Genomic DNA, 26,775 nt, shown 5'->3' with positions numbered 1-26,775 from the left:
GTAGGACCCACACCCAACCCGTACCCACAATGGTTGGTCAAATTCAACCCGAACCTGCCCAATCTGCAGATCACCGCAGGTTTCAGGTCAACCCATACATAACTAGTTCCCTGGCTTTGCCATAAAACCACCTTGGTTAATATGTACTTTCAATTGCAATAAAAAGATCCCCCAAAAATATACGTGATCCCCCCTTTTGACTTTACCACCCACACAAGAACACATCCTACACTTCTGTGCAGTTAAGAACCATATCTGAGAACCCTACACTGTTCTCTTCCTATCACGTACTGAAACGCAATCCAAGTTTAGCAATCCGTGCCCAGCTGGTTACTCACCATGGGTACCTGATAAGAAACTGTCTGACTGGGACACTACAGTAATATTTTAATATATTTGTTCTGCTGGAAGAAAATGAGCAGAAATTATGAATTTAGCACAGCAATAAGTAAATAAATGACACAAAAAAGTTATATACCATTGTTTAAAGGGGCAGTTCATCTTGAAATAAACTACATAAAAAAACAATAAATAAAAAAATACCACTTGAATATAGAGTATTACTGTTCATATCATAATAAAAGTTTATTGTTCAAGCAAACTATCCCTTTATGCATTACAGCTAATGTGCTAAAAGTAAAACATTTTGCCCAGGTCTATTAACCCATAAGGGGGATGTAATATGCTTTGTTAACGCAAAAAAACCTTTGCAAAGATGAGACCATGTTTGCGCCATTTTTGACTGATTAAGACCTCAATGACTTCCTCGCAAGGTTTGCAACCAAACTGCTTTTGTGAACGTTCACTGTAATACAATTTCACAAAAATCACAAACCGTTTTTTTTGCGAGAGAATATTTAAACGAAACTCCAGAGCAGGTGTTCGCAATGTGCAATTAAGATTATCAATGCAATAAAAGCCTAACGAAGAATATTACATTGTGACAGGCAAAATTTTTATTTGCAAAGTTTTGCTGTTTGTGAATTTTATTACATCCCCCCTCCATAGTATTTATTACCTTTCAAAGATTCTTTTTTGTATTAAACACAAATCAGAAAGCTAAAGTTTTCTGATATCGCTTTCTAAGAAAAATATCTCCGTTGGGTAAAAAAAAAAAAGCTGACCAGTAGATGGCTGCTGTGGTTCACTAGACTTGGTGCAACTTTTTCACATTACCCACATTCGGTTATTTTCTGGCTTGAAATTATCTTCCTTGTGCTTATTATTTCTGACGTCGTTGTAGGCATTTTCAGATATTTATTTTTTTTGTTTTAGAGTTTTCAGTTGAACCCTGAAGCCTGAACTCTGGGTTCTCTCCTGTTTGCTGCACTCCTTCCTTGTTGAAATATGTGAATTATTTTAGAGCGGATGCGGAAAACTGAGGGTCATAGGGACTCCAGTTCAACCCCCTCTTCATACCAGAGGCTACAGATATTTTAACAGTAAAGATAAGCATAGAATTCCAGTTTCTCATACTGTGTTAATCATCAGTGCTAGTGGTTCTTGAAGGATCTTATTTGCTGTTGGGTGTTCCTATTACAGTTATGCAATACTTTTGCCATGTCTAATACATATGATTGGTACATGTTAGAATTTGAGACAGTTATACATTTTCTTTATCAAACTCACAAATAAAATACATAGTAATAAGGCAGGAAACATCATTCCATCCCCCGGATGAAACCATCTCAGCACAGTCTTCCTCATCATATGCATTGTTGGGTTCTGCCTGGCGCCATTTATTGAAGGTCTGCATAGGAGAGCGATCCGAATACACAAAGTGGCCTTCTCTTTCCAAGTCATTGATCCCAATGAACACTCTTGAGAGGCCAGCATGATTAATGTAAGAGGCAATCAAACTATTAGTTGCTTCATCCTTAGGCATGCTGAGGGTCCCACCTCGTCCCTGGCAGTAGTCCTGGGCATCAATGTACTTCTTCTCTTCCTTCACCAGAAGATAGATTTTTGTCTCCGTCTCTCGCACTCCAGCAACAACTGCGGGGGAGGGCAGTGCTGAAAAGTGAGCACTCGTATAACCTTAATGCACATTAAATCAGTTCAAGCAATTTACAATTCAGACCCAGAATTTAGCAAGCAACTGCATTCACCATCATGGTGGGCACAGCTTGTTGCAAAATGTGCGTTATTCACCGTATGGTGCAACTTTTTTGGTTTCTGGAATCAGCAATAGATTGACTAGGGACATCAGGGGACACAGTTAATATGGAATGCTAAATATGGATTATGCATTGTGGGTAAAACATGGAGATTTGAGCTCCACTTTAAAAAATTTGCTCTTTTCACACTTGCCTTTGGATAAAAAGCTCAGTATAAAGGTTTTGGGTCTTTGCATCACCTTCAGAGTAAGGTAAAGTAGACTAAATGATAAATTAAAAGTGAATGGACATAGCAAACACTAAGGGGGTTATTTATCAAAATCCAGGTATTTTAGTCCAAACTAGAATCCACAATTTAACCTTATTTATTATTAAAAAAAAAAGCTCAAATGAATTGGATGTGGCAAAAACCCGATAAAACCGAGCGAAACCCCAAACCCCGAGTTTTTTTCCAAATCGTCCGGTTTTTTTCTGTCTTTTTCACGATTTTTTCAGATTCGGCTAATTCCAGCGCAGACCACAGAAACTTCCAAATAGGATAGGGACCTCTCCCATTGACTTATATGCAACCTCGGCAGGTCTGGGATTTTTGGATTCTCATGGTATAATAAATCTCATAAAATTAAAATGATTTTTCCACTTAATATTTGGATTTTATAGTAAAAAAAACTCAAACTTTTCGAGTTTTTAGCATTCAGACTTTAATAAATAACCCCCTAAATGACTAGCAAGACACATTCCGATTTGCCTTATTGCCTTCCCTAAGTATACAGCTATTGGAAAAGTATACAACTGAATTTGGCCTTTTAATAAAGTGAGCTTTATCTGGCTGGATATTACTGTCCATTATGAGAACTGGCAGCTATTGCAAATATATGTGATGTAACCAACTATCTTGCTCTGATCATGCATCGGGGCGGTGAATCAAATGCCATCATGGCTATTTCAGATTCCCCCTGCAAATTAAATTCCCTATTGCTCCTTAGAAAACCCCAACATGGACAAGCAGTCTAGAGCATGAGAATTATACATACCATTTTTCACAAATTTCACTTCTGTAGCCAGCTGAGCAACTTGGATGTCCATTTCTCCAACAGCTTTTCTTAGCTGTCCACACTCACAGGGGATTCCTACATGAAATAAGAATAATTAAAATTTTGCTATAAATGTCCATGCAACATTGCATGGTATACAACAGACAATTTCTGGTTAACAACTTCCCTGTGATATCAATAAGCACTTATTTATGATGTATCTATCATATGTTGGGATTCCTTAGTTTGATTAGGTTTGGAAAAGATTTGTAAATGTTATAATTCCTTTTTTCCAGCACTAATCATGTTAACACTCATAATTTTACGTCTGACACTCATTCTTCTTATGACAAGACCTTTACACACCTTTAGACCTTTTTTTATATGCCATTGTTTTCTTGGTACAACTATCTCTTTTAATGAGACCCACTGATGTACTATGCCTGAAATATTTGGTATAGAGTTGAGGATTCGTTAAGCTCATTGAGTACATCCTGAGCTGGGCCAAAAGCTCCGGTAGTCCAAGGCAAGCCCCTGGCCATCATTGCCTCATCCACCACCTCACCACCTACCCCACTTACTCGCTCATCAGTGCAGAGAAGGAAGCAGAGGTATTTGCCTGAGGCCCTAGAGCCCTCCCAAAATTGATCCCTAGGCACATGCCTCTGCTCCTTACCCCTAGTTCCAGCCTTGCCTGCATCTTCTTCCAGTTAGAGGATGAAACTTTGCAAAATAATAGAAGACCCCATCTGCTGCAACACAATAATCCAGTTCTACTACTTTAAGGCAAAGGCATATGGGGCACTGGCATCACTCCTATAGTGGCAAATTATGCCTGCTACAGGTATGGGATCCAGTATCCACAAACCCATTATCCAAATTACAGAAAGGCCGTCTCCCATAGTCTTTATTGTAATTTTTTTTAAATAATTTCCCTTTTCTCTGTAATAATAAAACAGTACCTTGTACTTGATCCCAACTAAGATATAATTAATCATTATTGGAAGCAATATATTAATATTTCAATGATTTTTTAGTAGATTTAAGTTATGAAGATCCAAATTACAGAAAGACCCCTTATCCAGAAAACCCCAGGCCCTGAGCATTCTGGATAACAGAACCCATCAGGTCCCTTTAGATTGAAATGAAGGAAAATAACACACATATCCCTTATATACACCTGTCCCCATTTGTTGGTGATAATCACTGTGTAGAGTGACTACTGGTGCTTTTCAATGATGTTAAAGGTCAGTGAACGAGGGGTGCTGTGATGTTTAGCAAAACATTTTGGGTGCCATTTCCTTATACAAAACATTTATTTGCCAAGATGTGAATCTCACAAAACCATGTTGCCTATTTTTTACATTTCGACCTTCAGAATCATTTCTGAACATAATCTGCCCACAAAACATTAAAATTTGTCATATTTCATATTTTATTAAACTTACAGGTGTCTACTGTCTAAAACGAAGTTAAGATCTCTAAAGACTCCTGGGTGTATTTTATTTTGGCAGCTTTGCTCACAATAATCCGGTCTGGACAATGTCATGTTTCTTGTTAGCCTTATGTATTTAACTTTCATCCGGCACAAGTTTGTCGGCAACACATTAACCAAATCACTGACAAGCTAAAAAGACAGCAGAGTTTCATGTAGAGGGAAAAAACATGAAATTGTTAGTTGTGGTGCGCTGTTCTCAATTATAATTCCTCTTGGGTGACAATTAGCGGCATATTTATCAAGGGTCTATTTTCGAATTGAAAAAATTTTGAAATTCGAATTCAAAAAGACCAACCAAAATTAAGTCAAAGGTTTTTTCGGCAGAATTCATACGAATTGAAGGATTAGCGAATTCGATTGAAAAAAACTTAGATTTTTCAAAGTCCACAAATTGACTCCAAATAGGTTCTAGGAGGTCCCCCATAGACTAAAACAGCAATTTGGCAGGTTTTAGATGGCGAATGGTTGAAGTTGAATTTTTAAAGAGACAGTACATATATTATTCAATTTTTTTCAAATTCTAATGGAATTTGGACTATTCCCATACAAATTTTTTTCCTTTGAAAATTCATCTCGACATTTGATAAATCTGCCACATAGGGTTGCCACCTGGCCAGTAAAAATGATGCTTGATGCCAATGTTATTAATAGGAAAAAATGGCAAGAATATAGGGCCTGTGTTTTTTCTAGAAAAGATGGCAACACTAGTGACAAAACCATTGTTGCAGTGTAGGTTGCTAAGGAATGAATTTATTTGAATTTATTCAGATCATACAATCACGATGCAAGCCAGATAAAACTGATCCCAATAATGCTTGTATGAACTAGGATATCCATTCCTAATGCATTATGGGGCATATTTATTATGTGGTGTAAAATTAAATCAGCTGAAAAAACGGTGTAAAAAGCTGTGTAACATAAATTACAAATTTATCAAGGTGTGTGTAATTTTACACCAGATTGCCACCGTTTTTTTACATTGCTTAAATACGTTAAAATTTGACACTGTTTTTCACGCGGTGAAGCTTGGCGATGTGTGGTGTATTATCCCCCTGTTTTTACTCAGCATAAAAAATTTGTCGCTGACCCCATAACAAAGTCACAGATATAGGAAAACATTGGAGTATCAGCCATCGAGTGTTCCAAGACTACCTGTCTCACCATAACTGACCTTCAAGCTGTGCCTTTAGGCCTAGGAGGTCAAATAAGCATTTCCCCCACTCCAGCAAGACCCAACAATGGGGGGGGGGGCTGTGACATAGTTTGGGAACCACTGTCCTAACATTTTTAATAGCAATTGGCAATATTATCTTTTCACCTCATCTGCTTCATTTCTACTGATAGTGTCTGTTTTGTGTTATTCGTAAATTTGAGCTTTTTCTAAACTCCGTTGCAAAAAAAAAAGTCGTTATACGTGTTTTTTTCTTAATCATGTTTTTTTTTCTCGATCACTAGCCAGCGGCCCAGGACTTCCAAGCACACTGCAGAAATACGTGAAAAAACTTTACATTGCATGCACTCACCCAGGATGACACAAATAGTACCTTTGGCTGGTGCCTTTTTTGAAGAGCACCTTACAACATGGCACCCCCACTGACTTTAGTTTTCCTTTTCCTTTTCATTTAAAGGAGAATGTGGGTTTTAATCTGGGCAGCATTGCATTCTCAATCCAGGAAGGAATTTAAACAAGATATTTCTATGCAGTTGATTGCACGTCATTGATTGGACAACCCCAACCATTCCCCATGATCCCTGGAGGCGTGCCAGACCTCTGGGTGCAAGGTATAATTCACAGCATATGTACACTATAAAAGTTCTCAAACACAACTGAAATGTTGGTTGTGTCCACAAATATTTTAATACAGGTTATCCGGAAACCCGCTATCCAGAAAGCTGAGAATTATGGAAAGGCCGTCTCCCATAGATTCAATTTGATCCAAATAATCTAAATTTTTAGAAATGATTTCTCTGTAATAATAATAATAATAATAACAGTAGCTTGTACTTGATCCCAACTAAGATATAAGTAATCCTTATTGGAAGCAAAACCAGCCTATTGGGTTTTATTTAATGTTTGAAAATGTTTTTTACAGATTTAGGGTATGAAGATCCAAATTACAGAAAGATCCATTATCCAAAAAACCCCAGGTCCAGAGAAATCTGGATAACAGGTCCCACCTGTACACTTAGAGGCAGATTTAGCGAAGGTCGAGGTGAATTTTCGAATGAAAAAAATTAAAATTTCGAGCTATTTTTTGTGTACTTCGACTAAGGAATAGTCCAAATTCGATTCGAATTTGAAAAAGATTAAAAAATTAGAATATCGATATATGTACTGTCTCTTTAAAAATTCCACTTCGACCATTCGCCATCTAAAACCTGACGAATTGCTTTTTTAGCCTATGAGGGACCTCCTAGAACCACTTTGGAGTCAATTGGTGGACTTTGAAAAAACTTTGAATCAAATTCGATTGAATGCGCTAATCCTTCGATTCATACAATTCGAAAGCGGACCTATTCGACCAAAAAAAAACTTTGGATTAATTTTGGTTGGTCTTTTCAATTCGATTCGAAATTCGAACCCTTGATAAATATGCCCCATAATATCAAATCAGCTGCCGTGGGTGATTTGGTCATTTGTTTGTGGGGCTAGCAGTTTACAGTGCTCTAGTAACCAAATTAGGAAAATACATATTCCCCTGGGCTTCTGTAAGTAGCAAACAAACTGAAACACTAAGTAATCAGTAAAAATGTATTTAACATTATATTTTACAGTTACCTGGCTCTCCATTTGGTCCTGGAGGGCCGATCTGACCAACATCCCCCTTTTCACCTTAATTAAAAAAAAAGAAAGGAATTAAAACAAGAATTTTTTTTTTTACTACAATGGATCTGTACTGTAAATTGGTTAAATTGCAGGGATAATTTTATGTACAGTTATTAATTATTATCTATTTAGAGTGCTTTACAACAATACCTGGGGTAAATTCTATAAAACTAAAGCTCTTTGTAACAGCAGAATAAGTGATAGAATTTGCTGTTCTGGGCTAGTATCTTCATAACCCTAAGAAACTTAGGGGCAAATTTACTAAAGGGCAAACACTGGCGAAAATTCACCAGCATTACGCCATTTCGATATTTCGCCGATTTACTAACGGTCACTGGCATAACTTTATTAGTGAAGGAGATAGACTCTAGTGGTACTTTGCTCCCTAACGCCTGCCAAATTTGCGCTCTGGCGAATGGACGTAACTACACAAATTCATAAGATGCGGATTTTACTGAACGTTTCCTCTTGCGCCAGACTTGCCTTTGCCACCTCAGACCAGGCGAAGTGCAATAGAGTAGATAGGAATTCCTCAAAATGTAGTTAAAAAAATTTCTAAGTCCCAAAAAAACGATGGCGTCTTTTCCTTTTTTCAGGGTGATAGGCTGCAAAAGAGCGTAATTTTTTTTTGGGGTAACCGGCTTCCCCCCTACATCTCCTAACATATGGCACATAAAATATACACTGGGCTCATGTGTAGGGCAATATAACAACTTTATTTTCTTTTATTACGTTTTCCCGGGCTTGTGTAATGTAACGTATTTACTGCAACATATACGTCCATTCAACTTTAACTTCCCTCCGTATGCAAATTAGGCAACGCTAGCGCAACTTCGCTTTGCTTGGCGCAGTAACGCTAGCGCAACTTCACCAGCGTTCGGTGCCATGGACGCAACTTCGGATTTTAGTGAATTAGCGTTGTCCTGGCGAATCTACGCCTGGCGAAGTGTTGCCATATGAGCGAAGCCGTCGCTGGCGAATTTTCGGAGATGAGTGAATTTACCCCTAAGCCTAGGTTCTTGCTTAATGGACCAGGTAAATCTAGATTCTCTCAGGTCAGCAGGCAAGTTGTAAGAACCTAAAGACGAGCCCCTTTAAGCCACAAATACTGTACGTGTTAAGACTATTTTAAAAAAAAACATGGAAATGAACACAATAGGCTGTCCATTGTATATGGTTAGCAGGTAGGTTCACACTGAGTATATGTAATAGGGCTTCAAATCATGTCCCAACAACACCAATGCACTGCACCTTCAAATATACATCTATATTACTCACAAACATACCTTTCGAACCAATAGGACCAATCTTTCCATGACGACCCATGCTTCCTTTTATTCCTTTATCGCCAATTTCTCCTGCGAAAGAAAATGTATAAATGCCAACTAGAATACTCAATACAATTTCCATGTTTTCATTTACAGGAAACCCGAATAGGCAATACCTCTTTGTTTTCTGGATCTGTTATTCCTGCTGTAATAATTCTCTAGTCTTGTGTAATATGAATTTGTTTTGAGGGTTGAGTATGAGTTAAGGGTGATTTTCATGGGTACACACATAAACTTGAATATGTCTGTTAGATCCTGACATATTTTTGTGTGTCTATCGTGTGTGTTGCTGAATCAAAATCATTGTAGAGGTATACGGAAACCCATTATCCAGCAAGGTCAGAATTATGGGAAAGCTATCTCCCATAGAGTGAATTTTAATCAAATAATTCAGATTTCTCAAATCGATTTCTTTTTTTCTCTGTATTAATAAAGCAGTTACTGTAACTAAGATATAACTCATCCTTATTGTAGGCAAAACAATCCTATTGGTTTTATTTAATGGGTTTATTTAATGCTTCTCTTATCTGGAAAACCCAAGGTCCTGAGCATTCTGGATATTAGATCCTATACCTGTAATGCTCTAACTAGCTAAAGGGTGATCTGTAAATATTCTAATGATCTGAAAGGCTAAAGGCTGGTCAAGATGTTCTGACCTGATTCGGGTTAGTTACATCAATTTATTTAAAGAGTGAATAAAAATACGACTACATTCCAACATAAAAAGTGTATCATGGTGGGCTTTCTTTTTAACCTTGGTCTCTTGGCTCCCCCTCCCCTTATTGGAATTTATTTCACACTATTCTAAATTTTAGTTTGGTTTTTCATTACCTCAAGCATTGTTAATCATGGAAATAAATACACCACTCAACATGAGTTCATAAAAGCTTTGTTTCAGCATTTGGAGTTGTTCGTTTTACCCTATTTGTTGTTCTGTCTATGGATGTAAGCCATAAAATTCCCTTCTGCATCCTCCCAATATGTCACACGTGACAGCCCATAAAGAAGCAATGGGTGTCCAGATGCGGGAAATACTTTTCTTGTTAATTTGATCAATGAAATGTCACCGTTAATAGATGTCAGAAAAATAAATATATCGCCAACCAAACCATTCCTCCAATAAAATACCTCCGCCGGAGTTTATGCTTCGATTGCCCGAGCGAGCCCGCAAAAGGTGAAGCAGTAAAGCTTTTTATATATCTAAACTTGCAGCACACACTAAATCCTTGGTGAAGTTTACTGGCGGCCATTAATATTCTCTGCATTGTTAGTCGGTATTACGAGACAAGAGATATGGCAAAATACATTGCAAATATAAATTCCTTCTCAGCCCTCATCCATTGGCATGAAACAGGAGATACTGTTATTCCGCTATTATTCTGCTACTTCAAACAAGAGCATGAGCAAGTGGCAATATACTGGATATTACCATATAAATGACAGCGCTGCTATCCCTGCTTCTAGCAAGGCATTCAGATAAATAGTTCTATCCTTAAGAAAATACCCTGAGCTGGTAATTGGCTCAATAAAAGTGTATGAAGCGGTTATCAAGGTAGCGCAGTTTTGTGGGTCATACTTACAGCTGGCACAAAAGGACAAAGTAGAATATAATAGTTTTGCTAAATTGCTCGCAGCAGTTGCCAGATAGCATTTAAGAATAACAGGCCTTTTCTTCTTGTACCTTTTAAAGCTCTCATTGGAAACGTGTGTTTTAGGCTACTTAACACAATATGCATAAAATCAATCCGTGTCAAGTAATAGATTCTATAAATATGAACCTCTTGAAAGCAGTACAAAGTAAAATTTGATCGAGTAGATACACTTTCTTCAGCTTTATATATATATATATATATATATATATATATATATATATATATATATATATATATATATATATATATATATATATATATATATATATATATATATAGGGAAGGTATGATGAAAAAAGTCTAATGGGGGAATGTAATATATTTCGCTAGCGCAAAAGACCCGTGCAAAGACCCTTGCGAATGATAGCGACCATGTTTGCATCCTATTACAGGCCTCAACAACTTCATCACAAAGTTTGCGACCAATGGCTTTCGTGAACTTTCACATTGCATGTAATGAAATTTCACAATTGCAGAGCGTTTTTTGGTGGCAAAATATTTAACAAAACTAGAGAGCAGGTGTTAAAGCTAAACCTTTGCTTGGCGATAATGCGAGATATAATATTTGCCAGCGACCGATTTTACATTGCGAGCAGTGCTAAACATTCGCAAAGATGTCATTATAATAACACTTGCGACTTTTAATTATATTCCCCCTTAAAAGTATAAGGCTTACTTACTGTCCCTGTACTTAAACCTATTAGGAGCACAGTGCTTAGGACATTGGGCAAATAGGCACAGGCCTCTGTTCAGGGTCAGACTGGGGGATAGCGGGAAAAAACCTGGTGGGCCCCTGCCCTTGTGTGCCCCTGCAGCCAAGACCATGGCTGTCTGAGAGTGTACTCTACTCCCTGACCTCTACCCACCCTGATCACGGTCACATAAAGAGATAAGAAGGTATGCGATGGTGGGGGGAAAGTCGGACGGAGGCATGTTGCGGCTAGGCAGTGGGGTGGCAGAGAGGGACTGAGGGATGTGTGTGTGGGTCCCTGATGTGGCCAAAGTGGGTCCGGATCCTCCCCAGTCGCCACTGCGTCTGCTGTCCATTTCAGAGTATAGAGACTTAGAACTGCACTCAGCACTATGTGATCAACAACTTCAAGTGCTGTTAAATGAACATTAATGGGCGCACTGTTGTGCCCCTTATTGCTCTTGCAGCTGTGCATGGGGTTGTAAATGACCCCCCTCCACATCAGCTGTGCCCAAAAACAATGGATCAAAAAGCATGGTTGTAAACAAGGGAGATGGTTCCAGGGGGGATGCAAGTCCTTCCTCAGTCCCACTGTGAACGAAAGATCTTCTAATATATAGTTACGTACAGCTAGTTTAAGGACAGACATAACTGTGATCTAGCAGAACTTCATTAAGATCTGTATCTGCTTTGGTTGTTTCAGTGCAAAGTATGCTTTATACCAGTGATCCCCAACGGGTAGCTCTTGAGCAACATGTTGCTCTCCAACCACTTGGATGTTGCTCTCAGTGGCCTCAAAGCAGGTGCTTAATTTTAAATTCCAGGCTTGGAGGTAAGTGTTGGTTTCATAAAAACCAGTTGCCAAACAGAATTGATAATCCACATAGGGGCTACCAAATGGACAATCACAGCACTTATTTGGCACACCAAGAAATTTTTTCAAGCTTGTGTTCTGATTTGTTCTCCACCAACTCAGCTACTCTTTTACATGAAGTCCTATAGGACCATGAGGGGAGAGGGGGGACATCATTCTGGTTCAGGTTTCACAAGTGTGTGTAAAACTAGTGTAAACATGTTCCTTTGTTTGCTGCTAGCTATAGTGAAAGAGTTTGGGCAGGAGGGGGTTTGATTTCACAGGGCTCATTTATAAAGTCCATTTTGTCTCAAATATTGTAAACTGCATAAAATGCTGGACAGGGGCTCTCGTGGCAAATGAGTTCTAATGTGTCAATGTCTGCCTTGAAGGATGATGTTTAGATAAGTGATTTATCTGTTGCAATTCTTTTCTTACCCATGGATAATATAACCATTTTTTTAATGGTTATTTTTTATAGTAAAATAGCAAGGAAGGATAAAATAAGAGAAATCCTTCAAGGAAAGCGATGTAACAGTTTTCAGCGCAGGTTTCTCTCACATGCTATTGTGCTCTCAAATATAACATATAAGTAGGAAATGATAATATAAGGTACAATGAATTGTCTGGGAGAGTGAAACCACATTGAATATTTTCTACTAGGATATAAACTATGGTATAAACTTCAGAGAGAACCAGGACAGGGCAGGAATCAGGAAACACAACACCCAGGTTCAAGGTAACTTGACCTTCAACAGACAGTGAATACGTTTAGAGCTGGGCAAAGACCTGCAGGCCAACTTTCCCGTCCCCTGCCAGTTCTCAAGCGCAACACCCTGCCCATCCCAGCCACCATCACTGCTACTCCTCTACACTACCCATAGTTGAAAATGACTTGCTTAATTCTCTCCCATTGGTCATTCTGTAAATCAGAAGTACATCTCTCCCCCTTTTACCTCACCTGCCTACCTCTACTTCCAGCCCTGGCTGGGGATTTTATAGGGAAGCTGTGGCCAAATTATTAACAGTTAAAGCAGGTGGCCATACTGTACATTGGCAGCTTTCTGATCATGTACTGGGCCCTCTGATTGGCCTACCAACCAATTTGTGGACAAGAATCGGTCATATGTTGATCAGACAGGTGTGATTTTCCCCGCCCCTACAGCCAGTATTCCTATCGTTCTAATTTGGGTAGGCCCATTGGAGGGCTCCGTACAGAAAGCTGCCAAATTGGTCTAAAGTACCCGAATCGGTAGCTAATATCTGCCCAGGTATGGCCACCTTTAGCCTACCTGAAAATTCAAGAATGAAAAGGGATCGAACCACGACCTACAGTATATATAAAACAGATATTACATATTACAGAGTTTTGAAAAAAATTAGAAGACCAAAAATGAAGATTTAGGCACATCATACTGTCCCATGATGAGGGGGTATTACTGTGTACTTGCTTTGTTTCACAAAGAAATGTTTCAACTTGTGTTTAAGGGGCGATTAGTTGAAGAACTCAGGAAATCCAAGCAAGAACTTTAGTTTTCCTGTTCATTTGACCACATGGGGTCTTGTTTCAATGACACTGTGATCTTTACTGTACTCGGTTTAATTCTCTAAAACATATTTATTGAAATTAAGGTTGGTTATATCAAGCTTGTGTTATCTATTATACATATTATTGTACAGGCTCACTGAACACAAAAGCTTCAGTTGACAGCTAAAAAAGGAACAGAATCCGTTTAAACACAATAAAAATAATAAATATGGCAGCCCCCTTCCCAGAGTAATTCTGTAATTTGTCATGGATGAAGGGAAAAAATGGGAAACATCTTGAGCTTTGGAGTAATCAAGTGGGTCATTTTCTCTTCTCCTTTGATACATATGCCTCTTAATTTCTCAGGCAGACTCATAACAACCTGCTGAAATGCTAGCATAATATCCCATAATAATACAGAAATATCTGTTTAACAGGCCCAATGGAAGGATATCAGTAAACACTGAACCAATAGAAGATGGCAGATCTTAATTTGAGCAGATACATATGTAAGGTCCGAGAAGGTGCTAATAGTATGTTGTATTTATGTTACCGGTAGTAATCTAAGAACATTCACTTGTAGATAATAAATTGGGTATTTGGCAAACACCCATTACTTTCCCCATATCGGCCAGTTTTATCTGGTATAAGACGATAAGCCTTACCATGGAGGGACAAATGATAGATTCTCCTTTCACTCTGTCACGAGACCAACTGGAGTTATCTGACACAGCAGTGCATTTAATCTGAGGGTAGATTATTTTTTTGAAATTGGAAATACGGACGGGAGGACAAGCTGTGATATATAGCCATCTTCCAACTAAGCTACAGGAGCAGATGCACAAGCAAAAAGATCTTTGTTCAGCTTCGATATTTTCATATTTTCTCTTTAATTTACAGTACATATATGTCATATGCATAGATGTGTTCACACTTGTGCTTCCACATTTACAGCAAATGTAATATGCTATATATTTTTATTTTTGTATGATCAATTTACGCAGGGCAATATTTTTTCCAAGCTGGTGTTTAGTAAATGGCATAGCTTTGTAGTGATTGTAAGGCCATTACCCAGTAACCAACTTAATACCTCAATTATAAAAGCAATACAATCTTTGCCCACTTTCATTTGCAAATGTATTTTTGTTCATTAATGAGGAGTAGAGATGAGATGGGAATGTCTTTCAGACACCTATAATCTGGCAGATAATAACATTCTGTTTTCATAAGAAGATAGGGACATGTTCTAGAAGCTGAAACCAGCAAGATAAGCTGGGACAGAGATTGGCCATCACTAATACAGGCGTTTATATATTTTAATTTTTATAACAATATACAATATCTTTATATAAAGCTGTACTTGGGATATAAAATAAATAGATAATTTAATAGAAATTACCCTTTTCCCCAGGAGGGCCAACTCTTCCCGGTCTCCCTGGAGCTCCTTTCTCTCCTTTTTCTCCGGCATCTCCTATAATAGCAATAATAAATTGCATATTAGAGTTACCTAATCAAGATATTTTTATGCCTAAAACCTTTCAATTTCCACCAATATCATACTGATATTTACAGTGAAATTTCTTAATTGCCAAGACAATGTTCTTTGGGTTTTTTCCATGCAGTATTGTTATTATTATTATTATTATTATTATTATTATTATTATTATTATTATTAATAAGATCACAAACATATTGTGCAGCGTTGTACCCAGTTATCCACTAGAATTCAGGTATGGGACCCATTATCCAAAAAGTTCCGAATTACAGAAAGGCCGTCTCCCATAGACCCATTATATCCAAATAATTCAAATTTGTAAACATGATTTCCTTTTTCTCTGTAATAATAAAACAGTAACGTGTACATTATCCAGACTAAAATAGAATGAATCCTTATTGGAAGCAAAACCAGGGTTTATTTAATGTTTACATGATTTTCTAGTAGACTTAAGGTATGAAGATCCAAATTACAGAAAGATCCATTATTCTGGATAACAAGTCCCATACCTGTACTAATTTACATATTTATAGGAAAAACAGGTATTTTAGCAGAAAATTGCAGTGCACAATGCAATTCTGTATAATTATAATTATTAAATAAGATTATTTGAAGGGGGAATTATGGCATGCCAACTCCCCTTAAGTGCCAAAGGCCTTACATTATATAAGCATACACTATATAGAGAGTAGAGTGTCCTATTTCAGTTCTGCATGCAATGCCTGATGCTGATAATGTAGTTAAGGCTTTGCCATTAGCTTCACAATCTTCCAGTAATAACTGTGGATGGCTAATTGGAACAATAAGAACGGCAATGGGAGGAAAGGCATTACAGGAGCAGGAAAAGCTTACCTTTCAGACCAGGGACAAGTATCTGCACAGAACATGTCTCATCTGTGATGTGCTGACAATATCCAGATCCAAGCAATATCAGAAAGCCCAGGCTAATTATAGTCCCCCAGAATAACAGATCTTTCTTCATAATGAGGACTGGCAGGTCACTGACTCCTGCAAACAAAGAATGCATAAACAGGAAAGGGAATTAAGCAGTTTTCCAGTCCGTTCTGCGCATTTATTTCATTTATAGGCACTTAATTCCTTTAAGGATACCTTACTCACGCAGAACTGGCTTGTATGTTATTAACCCCGATGTTTTCAGATACCTTTACTCACAAAAAAAGCAGTAAGCAGGGAAATAATTTGATCATTATAAAAAGAATCTTCCCTGTGCCAGGGCAATATTAATGGGGCATTGTAAGAAAAGTCCTCAACAAAAACGTGCAAGCAGTACATTACAGACCTACACATTGGGAACCCACAAAGGTATTTAGTTGCTATCGAAAAAATCCTTAAAAGGTCCTTAAAAATATGCAGTAGGTTTAATTAAAAATGTGCAATGTGATTACTGTGTAACAAACAATATTACATTATGAAATGAAAATGGGTTTTAATCGAATTCCCATATTTTTGTGACAAAAAAGTCACTCGTTTTCTGAATTAGGATTCGGATTTGATTTGGCTGGGCAAAAGGATTCAGCCGAATCAGAATCAGAAGCCGAGAAAGGCTGTATCCTGGCCGAATCCAGACCTGATTCTTGGATTCGGTGCATCCCTATATAGAATATCCTGTTCCTAGTATATTTGCAATCAGTCTTGATTATTTATAGTTTTTGAGTCATTTGCCTTGCTCTTTTGCCTCTTTCAAATGGGAGTCACTGACTCCAGCTAGAAAACAAATGCTATTTGTAATTTAGACCCTAGCCAGGGTCGGACTGGGACCCAGGGGAAAAAAAATGGTGGTTCCCCGGCCCAGACCTGCTGTTGGTCGCTGCCTCCTGATCTCCCTTCGAACCCCGGTGGCAACCATAAAAAAAGGTAGGAGTGGGGGGGTGATCTGGGGGGACTGAGGTATCTTCGCCACTGTAGATAGTTGTGCGTGGAGGCCCTGAAGTAGCGACCCCAATGGGCCCTGGGCCTCACAGTCTGACCCTGACCCTAGCAACCAGATTGCTGAAATTGTAAACTGGAGAACTGCTGAATAAAAAGCTAAATAACTTAAAAACTACAAATAATAAAAAATGAAAACCAATTACAAATTGCCTCAGAATATCTCTCTATACGCCATACTATAAGTTCATTTAAAGGTGAACAACCGTACAACACTGTACATGAATGGCTATTTTTGAAAGAGTCCCATTTATCTAAATTTTTTGTGTTTATTAAACAAATAATTTCATTAGGTAATAACCAGCATTTTTACTTGAGTAAGGGGTTCAAACAATTACTCTACGAATGTAAATTCAGTGTGCCAAGTGCAAAATCGCCATGTTTTTGCCCATAATGCAGTGTTTTCCACCATGTGGCCATGCTCTAAGTTGTATCTACTGCAATTGCCTGAAATTACCGCAATATTTGGTCACAAATAAGGTGCAAGTAGTGTCTAGAATTTTTTTAGAGCAGGGATTGCAGCATTTGTGGAGTGAGTGTTGCAAACTGAGATTTTTTCCAATTCCCTGGAAACAAGTCTGGTGCACACTCTGATGCTGCAGACGTGGAGAACCCTAGAATTGCTGCAGAGTGGTGGTAGCTCCAGGGTTCCCTAGCAACAATGGGCACAGTTACACCCCACACATCGGAAGAGGCAAGGGGTATGGTAAGGGTGCAGCACTCAGGGCAGAGAGTAGGTCTGGGTTGGTGGGGCCCACCAAGTTCTTCCTTTAATAAATGTGCCCATCCATTCTTCTAACTGCTGCATGTGTCTCAGGTTTATTTGGCAGAGCCAAGCACAGTCAATTTATTTAACTGCCCCTACACAGAATTGCTTTGAAGCACCAAGGTGGTGGGAACAGAAGCAGTTTCAGTGTTTACACTGTTTAGCACAAGACACAACAAAAGCCAGAGAGATTTTCAATTAAAACACCAGACAGACTGAATGCCCAACACAAACCTTATTTATGGAATTTGTGTTGAACAAAGGTGTTTATCGACCCTTTTACAGCTGCGCTTAGTAAACTTCAATTCCAATACGCACAAAGGTGTAGTTTAATGATGAGTCAAGCTTATCATTTCAGACTGAAAACAAGGCAGCTTGAAACAGACATGCTATGTAAGGGATGAAATGCAAAAAATACAAAAATACATGTAGAAAAAATACTAGGGATGCTGTCTTTTATTTCTCAATGGTTTACTTTAATCCAATATTTACCCATAATTAACCAAAAACAGTTTGAAATAACACCACTTCATAGTTTTCATATCAGTGCTGTTAACAGACTCAATAAACTTTTACAGTCTCACTTGAGTATAAGTAGTTAATACAGTATTAGACTCATGCCAGGAATGACCTCTAATAATTAGGTAAAAAAACTGTCTTTGCTTGCAAATAGAGAGAAGTGGTCTCTAGTAATGAAGTGGTTACAAGATGGCCACATATTTACAGACGTTTCAGATGACCCTGTGATCTAAATAAGTCTCTTCCTATAAATGACAGTGTCTTAATATCACCTGGCATTGGTTAGCCCTAAGCCTGATAAAACCTTGAGGATTCTGGAATAATCCATCTGTGTTGACTGACTGAACTTTATGTAGAACATCCTTATCACACATATACAGTCTTCATTTTGCTGATGTATGTTCTTATTTTGTCTCCTGTTATTCTTTTTTATTATAATAGTGGGACACTGTCATTGTCATTCGTTATGTATATATCACCAACATATTCCATGGCGCTTTACAGAGATTATACTCCATTTCTGTAAATCACTGCCTCGACTTGATCTAAGGTCATTATCACATCCTCACATACTACGGTCAATTCATTTTAGTAGATTATCAACAGATTATAATGGTTGAAAGGATATATTTCTAAAGTGGCACTTTCATGGTATTTGCGACTGAAAGAAAAGTACTTTTGCAAAAATATTTTACTAACAAATTGCATAAGGAATTATAAGTGGCAGTTTTGCTGCATTCAGACCACAACTCACTATTTATATTAATGCAGGATTTCCCATCTAAGGCCTTTTGGTGTCCAACCATCTCCTTGTCTCATAACAAGGGAAAAAAATATATGAAAACCTTCCTGTATCAGCCATTGGTCCATAAATATCCAGGACAGAGAATGTGTACACAAAACGTAAAGGTGGCCATACATGAAAAGATCCGATTGATTGGCAAGGTCGCTAAACGTGCAGATCTTAAAGCAATATGCCCACCAAAGGCAGGGCGATATCAGGTAAATCCGATCGTTCGGCTCTAGGGCCAAATTGTTGGATTACAAAGAAGGAAATGGGAAACAACAGGATGATGACTGCTGCAACTAGGCAATGCGGTCCTTGATCGCCCAAAAAATCAAACCTGCCCAATCGATATCTGCCCGATTTTTGGCCTGATATCGATCTGGAAGACCCCCTATCGCTGCTTCAATCTGCGCGTGTATGGCCACCCTTAGACTTTAAAATTGGGTTCAAATGCTATCTAGGAGACCAAACAGGAATTTATGTTCAGATGAGATTTGTTAAGAAAAGGTCCAACTGGAGGCCTTGGGTTGGATGTGGCCTTCCAAAAGATTTGCATGGCTCAAAAACTGCTTAAAAGTTTTTCTGACTTCTCCCCATAACAGCATAATCTTCATATAATCTAGTCATTTACATATAAAATATGAAATGAGATGGACACTACTGTACAGGTTTTGATAATCAGGGATAGAAGGGGTATTGTAAATGTTGAATAGCAAGACTAATGCATTATTTAGTACTAAAGAAACTGTTCATGATTCTACTTTTACTGAGATTGTATTCAATCCAATCATATCTTTTCATGCTGAGTCAACAAACAGAAATCCCTGCTGTATAATACACATAATTACACCAGACCCCGTTATTACAAGGGAAGAAGGCGAGGGCATGTAACAATGTGCTCAATATCTTTTGGCTGTACAGGAGCTGTCCAACTGGAGGAGCTAAACCACATAACAGACATGGTCCTACAAAGTACTGTTTTATGAACTCAACCTTTTATTACGCCATAATTCATTATAATCTGGCCCCTGATCATGTTTTATACAAATTAATAAGACCATTTTATGGTTGGACAGTACTACTTTATACCATAGAAGAAATACAAATTTATTCAGTTTCTAATGAATTTTAGGTTCAGTTTAATAGAATCTACAAAACAACTGTAGCACCACAGGCTTTTTTACATGGTACCAGTGTTGTGCACCTATCCCTTGGTTTTTAATATTTAGATGTTTAAAAAAACATAATTGGGTCAACTAGAAGTATTCTGTTTCAGTTTGGAAAACCCCAGATTTTTCCAAAGAGTGTGCAGGAAACACACTGCGCCCTATTATATTTCACTGACTTGGAGAAGAGTTAAATTGCCTAATAGATCATAAAATCAAATCTGACTTCCAAATAAATTCATATTCTCTCCTTACACTTCATCTGAATTCTTAAATCTACGCATTTACATAGAGAGGGCTGAAGGACAGGAAATAGTTGTTTAAGTAGCTGGAAGTTGGAATCCAAGCACAACACGGGGATGGAACCAAACACCTCTTCAAACTGTGCATGCTGACCTCAAAACACTGGGCCAAAATAAGAACACTTTTAGTCAGAGATTCCTGTAAATGTTTTTCCAAAATGGGAAGACTTAAACAATGGTGGCCAATCAGGCAGTCTCTCCTTAGCAAAAGGACACTGCAAGGGACAGCAGTCCCAGATGGCACCTTAGGATAAAGTTCTTGCATTGCAAACCAAAGCAATAAGAAGCAATAAAAATGATTTCAATATTGATGGAGGGAGCAAATAGATGTAGTGCTGAAGGGACAGTGTTTCTGTGTGAGTGGGATAATATATTGCTGTGATGGCAATCTTTACAGTGCTAATTTAATGTTGCTGCGATGGAGTTATCTGTGTGGACGGATGAAGTATGTTTGGTCACTACGCAGTACTGTGATGGAACGTCCGAGTAATGCAGATTATCTGTTGGATTAGTTTTATATTTTATTTACATAGTGACAATGTGTTTAGTGATGATATGTAGTGATGGCCGAGTTGGGAATGGAATATTTGCAGGTGTGGTGGGAATAAAACATCAGAATGGAGTCTCAATATGCTGGTCAATAATTATCTATGCGATGGGGACAAGGTAGCGTAATAAGGATGGGACATTTTTCAATGGGGTTTGTTAATGGCTGTCCTTCCTTCCTGCATCTGACACTGAACTTATCTATCTGACTACCACATGACCCAATTACTGCCCTGTTTACTGCACTTGAATATTTGTCACTTTTATTTGACTGATTCTATCTTCATTCAGAGGTTGCGCCAACATGTCTTCTGCTCAATTTCAGGGTAACTTGTGATCCCAACATGGACTTTCATATTTCACAGGTCCACTAGCAAATGATTCTACTATGTTACTCAGCATCTAGGCTCAACTCCTTATGTCCTATATTTGTTGTTTATGACCAGGGTCGGACTGAATCGGCGAGACATTGGGCCCCGTCGGCCCAGACCCAAACCCCACCGGCAATCCATCTGATCTCCCTCAGGGGATGGAAGGTTGGCGGCGCCAATGGGCCCTGAACCCACCAGTCCGACCCTGTTCATGACACATGACCTCTGCTTAATTCTTGAGTTAATGGACAAGAATTTGAGTAATGTGTGATCCAAAGATGGAGTTTCGACCATATACACGTCCATATTTCATAGGTCCACTAGCAAGATGCTATGTTACAGATGCTATGTTGGCACTCTGTAAATACATGTTAATAATAAAAAAAAAAATACCCAGCATCTGGGCTCAACTCCTTATGTGCTGAGCGTGTTGTTTCCACCGGCTAGAATCTAAATTGCCAGTGGGATGGCACTCGGAGTGCTTAGTTTTCCTAATTCACCCGAAGTTGCCTCACAAGGAAACTTGGGTGGGTTGAAGGTAGCAATAACAATAAATGCTTTACAGAGCATTTGTTTTAAGATGGGGTCAGTGACCCCCTTGTGAAAGCTGTCAGAAGAAAAAGGCGAATAAATAAAAAACACTATAAAAAATAAATAATGAAGACCAGTTGGAAAGTTACTTAGAATTAGCCATTCTATAACATACTAAAAGTTAACTTAAGGGTGAACCACCCCTTTCACTACCCTTGAGGCTGTTGAGCTGAAACTTGATGGAGACCCCTGGCATTTAGAGTTTACTGCTTACAGTGGCAGAGGGCTGTGCCATGTACAACATTTACTCGGAAGAACAGAAAATCTCATGAGCATGACATTGCCAGAGCTGGATTGGAATGTGGAAAACTTGATTACATGAATACAAAAGTCTATAAGAAAGTCCTGTGGTCACTCACACATTAAAGTGATACTTATACTGAAGGAATCAAGGTCAACAACCCAAACATTTCCATAGAAGTTTTCCACACTTGTTGCTTCAACAACATACCATAAAAAACCCACATGGAAAACTTCATATTTGCCGATATAGCAAAATCTACAACTCTAAAAGCAACCCCCGGCACTCACATACACACCCTACAATCAAATCATTTTCAAGATGACTCAGAGGGGAAAATATACCCTATTAGTAATGGCATTTACTCAATAAAACAGATTGATTATAGTTTTATCTGTGCAAAAACTTTAATTCATCCGCATATTAGTACTTACAGTATGAGAAGGAGCTGCCAGATTGGTTGCTCTGGCAATTATATATTAAATCCATAGACTTTAAAGAAAAAGTACAAAAAGTGGCAAAAGTAACATAAAAAATGGTAAAATGTAATTGGCAATATTTTTCTTTATTCAGCAATTAAAGTTGAACAGATTATGTATAGCTTTCTTCAATGAGTGATGGTTTCAATAGTATTTTCTCAATATAGCTCCGAATTATGGAAAGGATATCTCCCCTAGACTCCATATTATCCAATTTTTTAAAGATTATTTGCTTTTTCTCTGTAATAATAAAACAGTACCTTGTATTTGATGCAAACTAAGATATAATTAATCCTTATTGGAAGCAAAACCAGCCTATTGGGATTATTTAATGTTTACATGAATTTCTAGTAGGCTTACGGTTACGGAAGATCCAAATTACAGAAAGACCCATTATCCAGAGCATTCAGGATAACAGTTCCCATACCTGTACTATTATTGTGGGGTAAAAAGGACCACTAAGGACTCCTTGACCCCCAAGCATCAGTGGAGAAGTGTAAGGTGTGTACCATAGAGGACAATGAAACAGATTTCAAAATATATATAAGATATATCGAGCCTGTAACCTGATGTCCAGGTGTTGTTGGACTGAAACTCTCCAGCTTCCCAGCAACATCAGAAGGCTGTCAGGCTACTAGTTTAAAGCCCTTGTTTTAGGTAATGCCCCCCACCCAAATTCCTTCTGCATTTCCATGGTCCCTCTCTAACTCCAGCCTTCATTTGGATAAATCCGATCACGTAAAATACTTTAAATCCTGCATACAGGAACGTGTATTATACCTGTATTAACATAAATACTTGTTAATACAGATATAAATATACAAAAAAGAATTCCAAACAAAGTGTATCCTCAGTCCAGTTATGGGACTTATTATACAGGATACTCTGGACCTGGGGTTTTCTGGATAATGGATCTTCATATAATTTGGATCTTCATACCTTAAGTCGACTAGAAAATTATTTAAACATTAAATAAACCCAATAGGCTGGTTTTGCTTCCAATAAGGATTAATTATATCTTAGTTGGGATCAAGTACAAGTACTGTTTTATTATTACAGAGAACAAGGAATTTGTTTTTAAAAATTTGAATTATTTGGATAGGGAGGTCACCTTTCTGTAGTTTCTGGATAATGGGTTTCCGGATAACGGATCCCCTACCTGTAATAATAACATCATGTTATGGGCTATGAGTAAAAATAACCATAGATAGTTACATAGTTACATAGTTAAATTGGGTTGAAAAAAGACAAAGTCCATCAAGTTCAACCCCTCCAAATGAAAACCCAGCATCCATACACACACCCCTCCCTACTTTTAATTAAAATTCTATATACCCATACCTATATTAACTATAGAGTTTAGTATCACAATAGCCTTTAATATTATGTCTGTCCAAAAAATCATCCAAGCCATTCTTAAAGGCATTAACTGAATCAGCCATCACAACATCACCCGGCAGTGCATTCCACAACCTCACTGTCCTGACTGTGAAGAACCCTCTACGTTGCTTCAAATGAAAGTTCTTTTCTTCTAGTCTAAAGGGGTGGCCTCTGGTACGGTGATCCACTTTATGGGTAAAAAGGTCCCCTGCCATTTGTCTATAATGTCCTCTAATGTACTTGTAAAGTGTAATCATGTCCCCTCGCAAGCGCCTTTTTTCCAGAGAAAACAACCCCAACCTTGACAGTCTACCCTCATAATTTAAGTCTTCCGTCCCTCTAACCAATTTAGTTGCACGTCTCTGCACTCTCTCCAGCTCATTTATATCCCTCTTAAGGACTGGAGTCCAAAACTGAACTGCATACTCCAGATGAGGCCTTACCAGGGACCTATAAAGAGGCATAATTATGTTTTCATCCCTTGAGTTAATGCCCTTTTTTATGCAAGACAGAACTTTATTTGCTTTAGTAGCCACAGAATGACACTGCCCAGAATTAGACAACGTGTTATCTACAAAGACCCCTAGATCCTTTTCATTTAAGGAAACTCCCAACACATTGCCATTTAGTGTATAACTTGCATTTATATTATTTTTGCCAAAGTGCATAACCTGCATTTATCAACATTGAACCTCATTTTCCAGTTTGCTGCCCAGTTTTCCAGTTTAGACAGATCACTTTGCAAAGTGGCAGCATCCTGCATGGAACCTATAGTTCTGCACAATTTAGTATCATCTGCAAAAATAGAAACAGTACTTTCAATGCCCACCTCCAGGTCATTAATAAACAAGTTGAAAAGCAAGGGACCTAGTACAGAGCCCTGTGGTACTCTGTACTAGGTCCCTTGCTTTTCAAGATGATTAGATTTTTTTCTAAATAAATATAGAATAACAGATCAAGTTATGGAAACTTACCTGCAAATGTTCCGACGTGCCTTTTTCTGATAAAAGCAAATTACTTTTCACGTTGCCCCTGATGGGTGACACTTGTGGAGGCACGTCTGTCAAGAGCATCTAGCTATATATGTTATTTCATACTCGTTTTTGCGAGAATTACGAATATTCTCAACCAACACTCCTGCTAATGAAATAGCTGATCATTATACATAAGACCAGCTAGAAAAAAAAAGGACAACCCTGATTGATTTGATAACTTCTTTCGTTTGGCAGGTAGCTTTGAGAAGAGGAAACTACTCCATCAACAATTATTTTCTTGGTTCTGCTGTAGTTTAATGAGACCCATTTGTGGCAGTAGAATTTGTGATAGAATTCAGCAAGTTCAGCAAGAGAGGTTACTGGAATGAGCGGTGCAAGTCTCCTACCTTGTATTTTCTGAGAGCTCCGGGGCTGCAACTGCCGTCTGACTTGCCTTACACAAGAACCTCATTGCTGCTGTTTACAGAAGGCTGACAGATGTTAATTGAAGAAGATGCCTTCAGCTTCCAAACTCAAAAGGCACAAAAGTGTTATCTGTAAACAGCTTCCAGTTTGAAATGTTTCAGCTGCTTTACAGGATAATTAGGGATGGAGTGTGGGAAAGAAGAACATGTCCATGATGTAACCAGAGCTATTTGGGGGGCATGTCTTATTTCGATGGCATTCTTTTACAACTCTTTCCTTGCCAGCAATGCTTTATAAGTTAGCAGCGAACAGAATGTTAAAGGGGTTGTTCACCTCTGAGTTAACTTCTAGTATGATGTAGAGAGTGATATCCTGAGACAATTCACAATTGATTTTCATTTTTTATTATCTTAAGTTATTTAGCTTTTTATTCAGCAGCTCTCCAGTCTGCAATTTCAGTTGCTAGTATCCAAATTAACCTGGCAACCATGCATTCATATGAATAAAAGACTGAAATATGAATAGGAGAGGGACTGAATAGAAAGACGAGTAATGAAAAGCAGAGCATTTGTTTTTTTAGATGGGGGTCGATGACCCCCCCCCCATTTGAAAGCTGGAAAGAGTCAAAAGAAGAATGCAAATAATTTGAGAACTATGAATAGAAAAATGAAGACAAAATTGAAAAGTTGCTTAGAATATAACATACTAAAAGTTGACTCAAAGGTGAACCACCCCTTTAACACAATACGGGTGTTGGACCTATTAGCCAGAATTCTCAGGACATGGGATTCTGGATAATGGATCACTCTGGATCTAATTCTGCTAAAAATCATTTAAACATGAACTAAACCCAACAGGATTGTTTTGCCTCCAATAAGGATTAATTATATAATTAGTTGGGGTCAAGTACAAGCTATTGTTTTATTATTACAGGGAAAAGGGAAATAGGTTTTAAAATGTTGAATTATTTGATTAAAATTGAGTCTATGGGAGCTGGATAACTGGATCCCATACCTGTATTGCCAAAAACATTCATTTTACACAGTAACATAGTTAGGTTGAAAACTCTATAAATAATCTGCCTAACTGCCAGTTGATCCAGAGGAAGGCAAAAAACCCATCTGAAGTCTCTCCAATTTGCCTCAGAGGGAGAAAAAATTCCTTCCTGACTCCAAAATGGCAATCGGACTAGTCCCTGGATCAACTTGTACTATGAGCTATCTCCCATAACCCTGTATTCCCTCACTTGCTAAACAC

At 38.1% G+C, this 26,775-nt stretch overlaps 1 protein-coding gene across 3 annotated transcripts; it reads right to left on the bottom strand.

Annotated features, from left to right (window-relative positions):
- Window positions 1-566: 566 nt before the first annotated feature.
- Window positions 567-25,845, bottom strand: colec11.L (collectin subfamily member 11 L homeolog). Of its 3 annotated transcripts, none has more exons than XM_018261658.2 (7): window positions 25,500-25,845; window positions 15,876-16,031; window positions 14,928-14,999; window positions 8,763-8,834; window positions 7,429-7,482; window positions 3,152-3,247; window positions 567-2,013 (listed from the first exon to the last, which is right to left on the bottom strand). In XM_018261658.2, the coding sequence occupies exons 2-7, from the start codon at window positions 16,003-16,005 to the stop codon at window positions 1,604-1,606; spliced, it is 834 nt and encodes a 277-aa protein (XP_018117147.1). In that variant the 5' UTR covers window positions 16,006-16,031; window positions 25,500-25,845; the 3' UTR covers window positions 567-1,603. The 3 variants fall into 3 exon arrangements, with proteins under 3 accessions (XP_018117147.1, XP_041418016.1, NP_001080337.1); XM_041562082.1 differs by lacking the exon at window positions 25,500-25,845 and adding an exon at window positions 25,093-25,481; NM_001086868.1 differs by having other exon boundaries at window positions 1,261-1,995; window positions 25,500-25,579.
- Window positions 25,846-26,775: the final 930 nt, after the last annotated feature.

This window comes from Xenopus laevis, chromosome 5L (assembly GCF_017654675.1).
Source record: "Xenopus laevis strain J_2021 chromosome 5L, Xenopus_laevis_v10.1, whole genome shotgun sequence".
NCBI lineage: Eukaryota > Metazoa > Chordata > Amphibia > Anura > Pipidae > Xenopus > Xenopus laevis.
The sequence above is the reverse complement of the archived record's forward strand: the minus strand, read 5'-3'. Positions and strand labels throughout refer to the sequence as shown.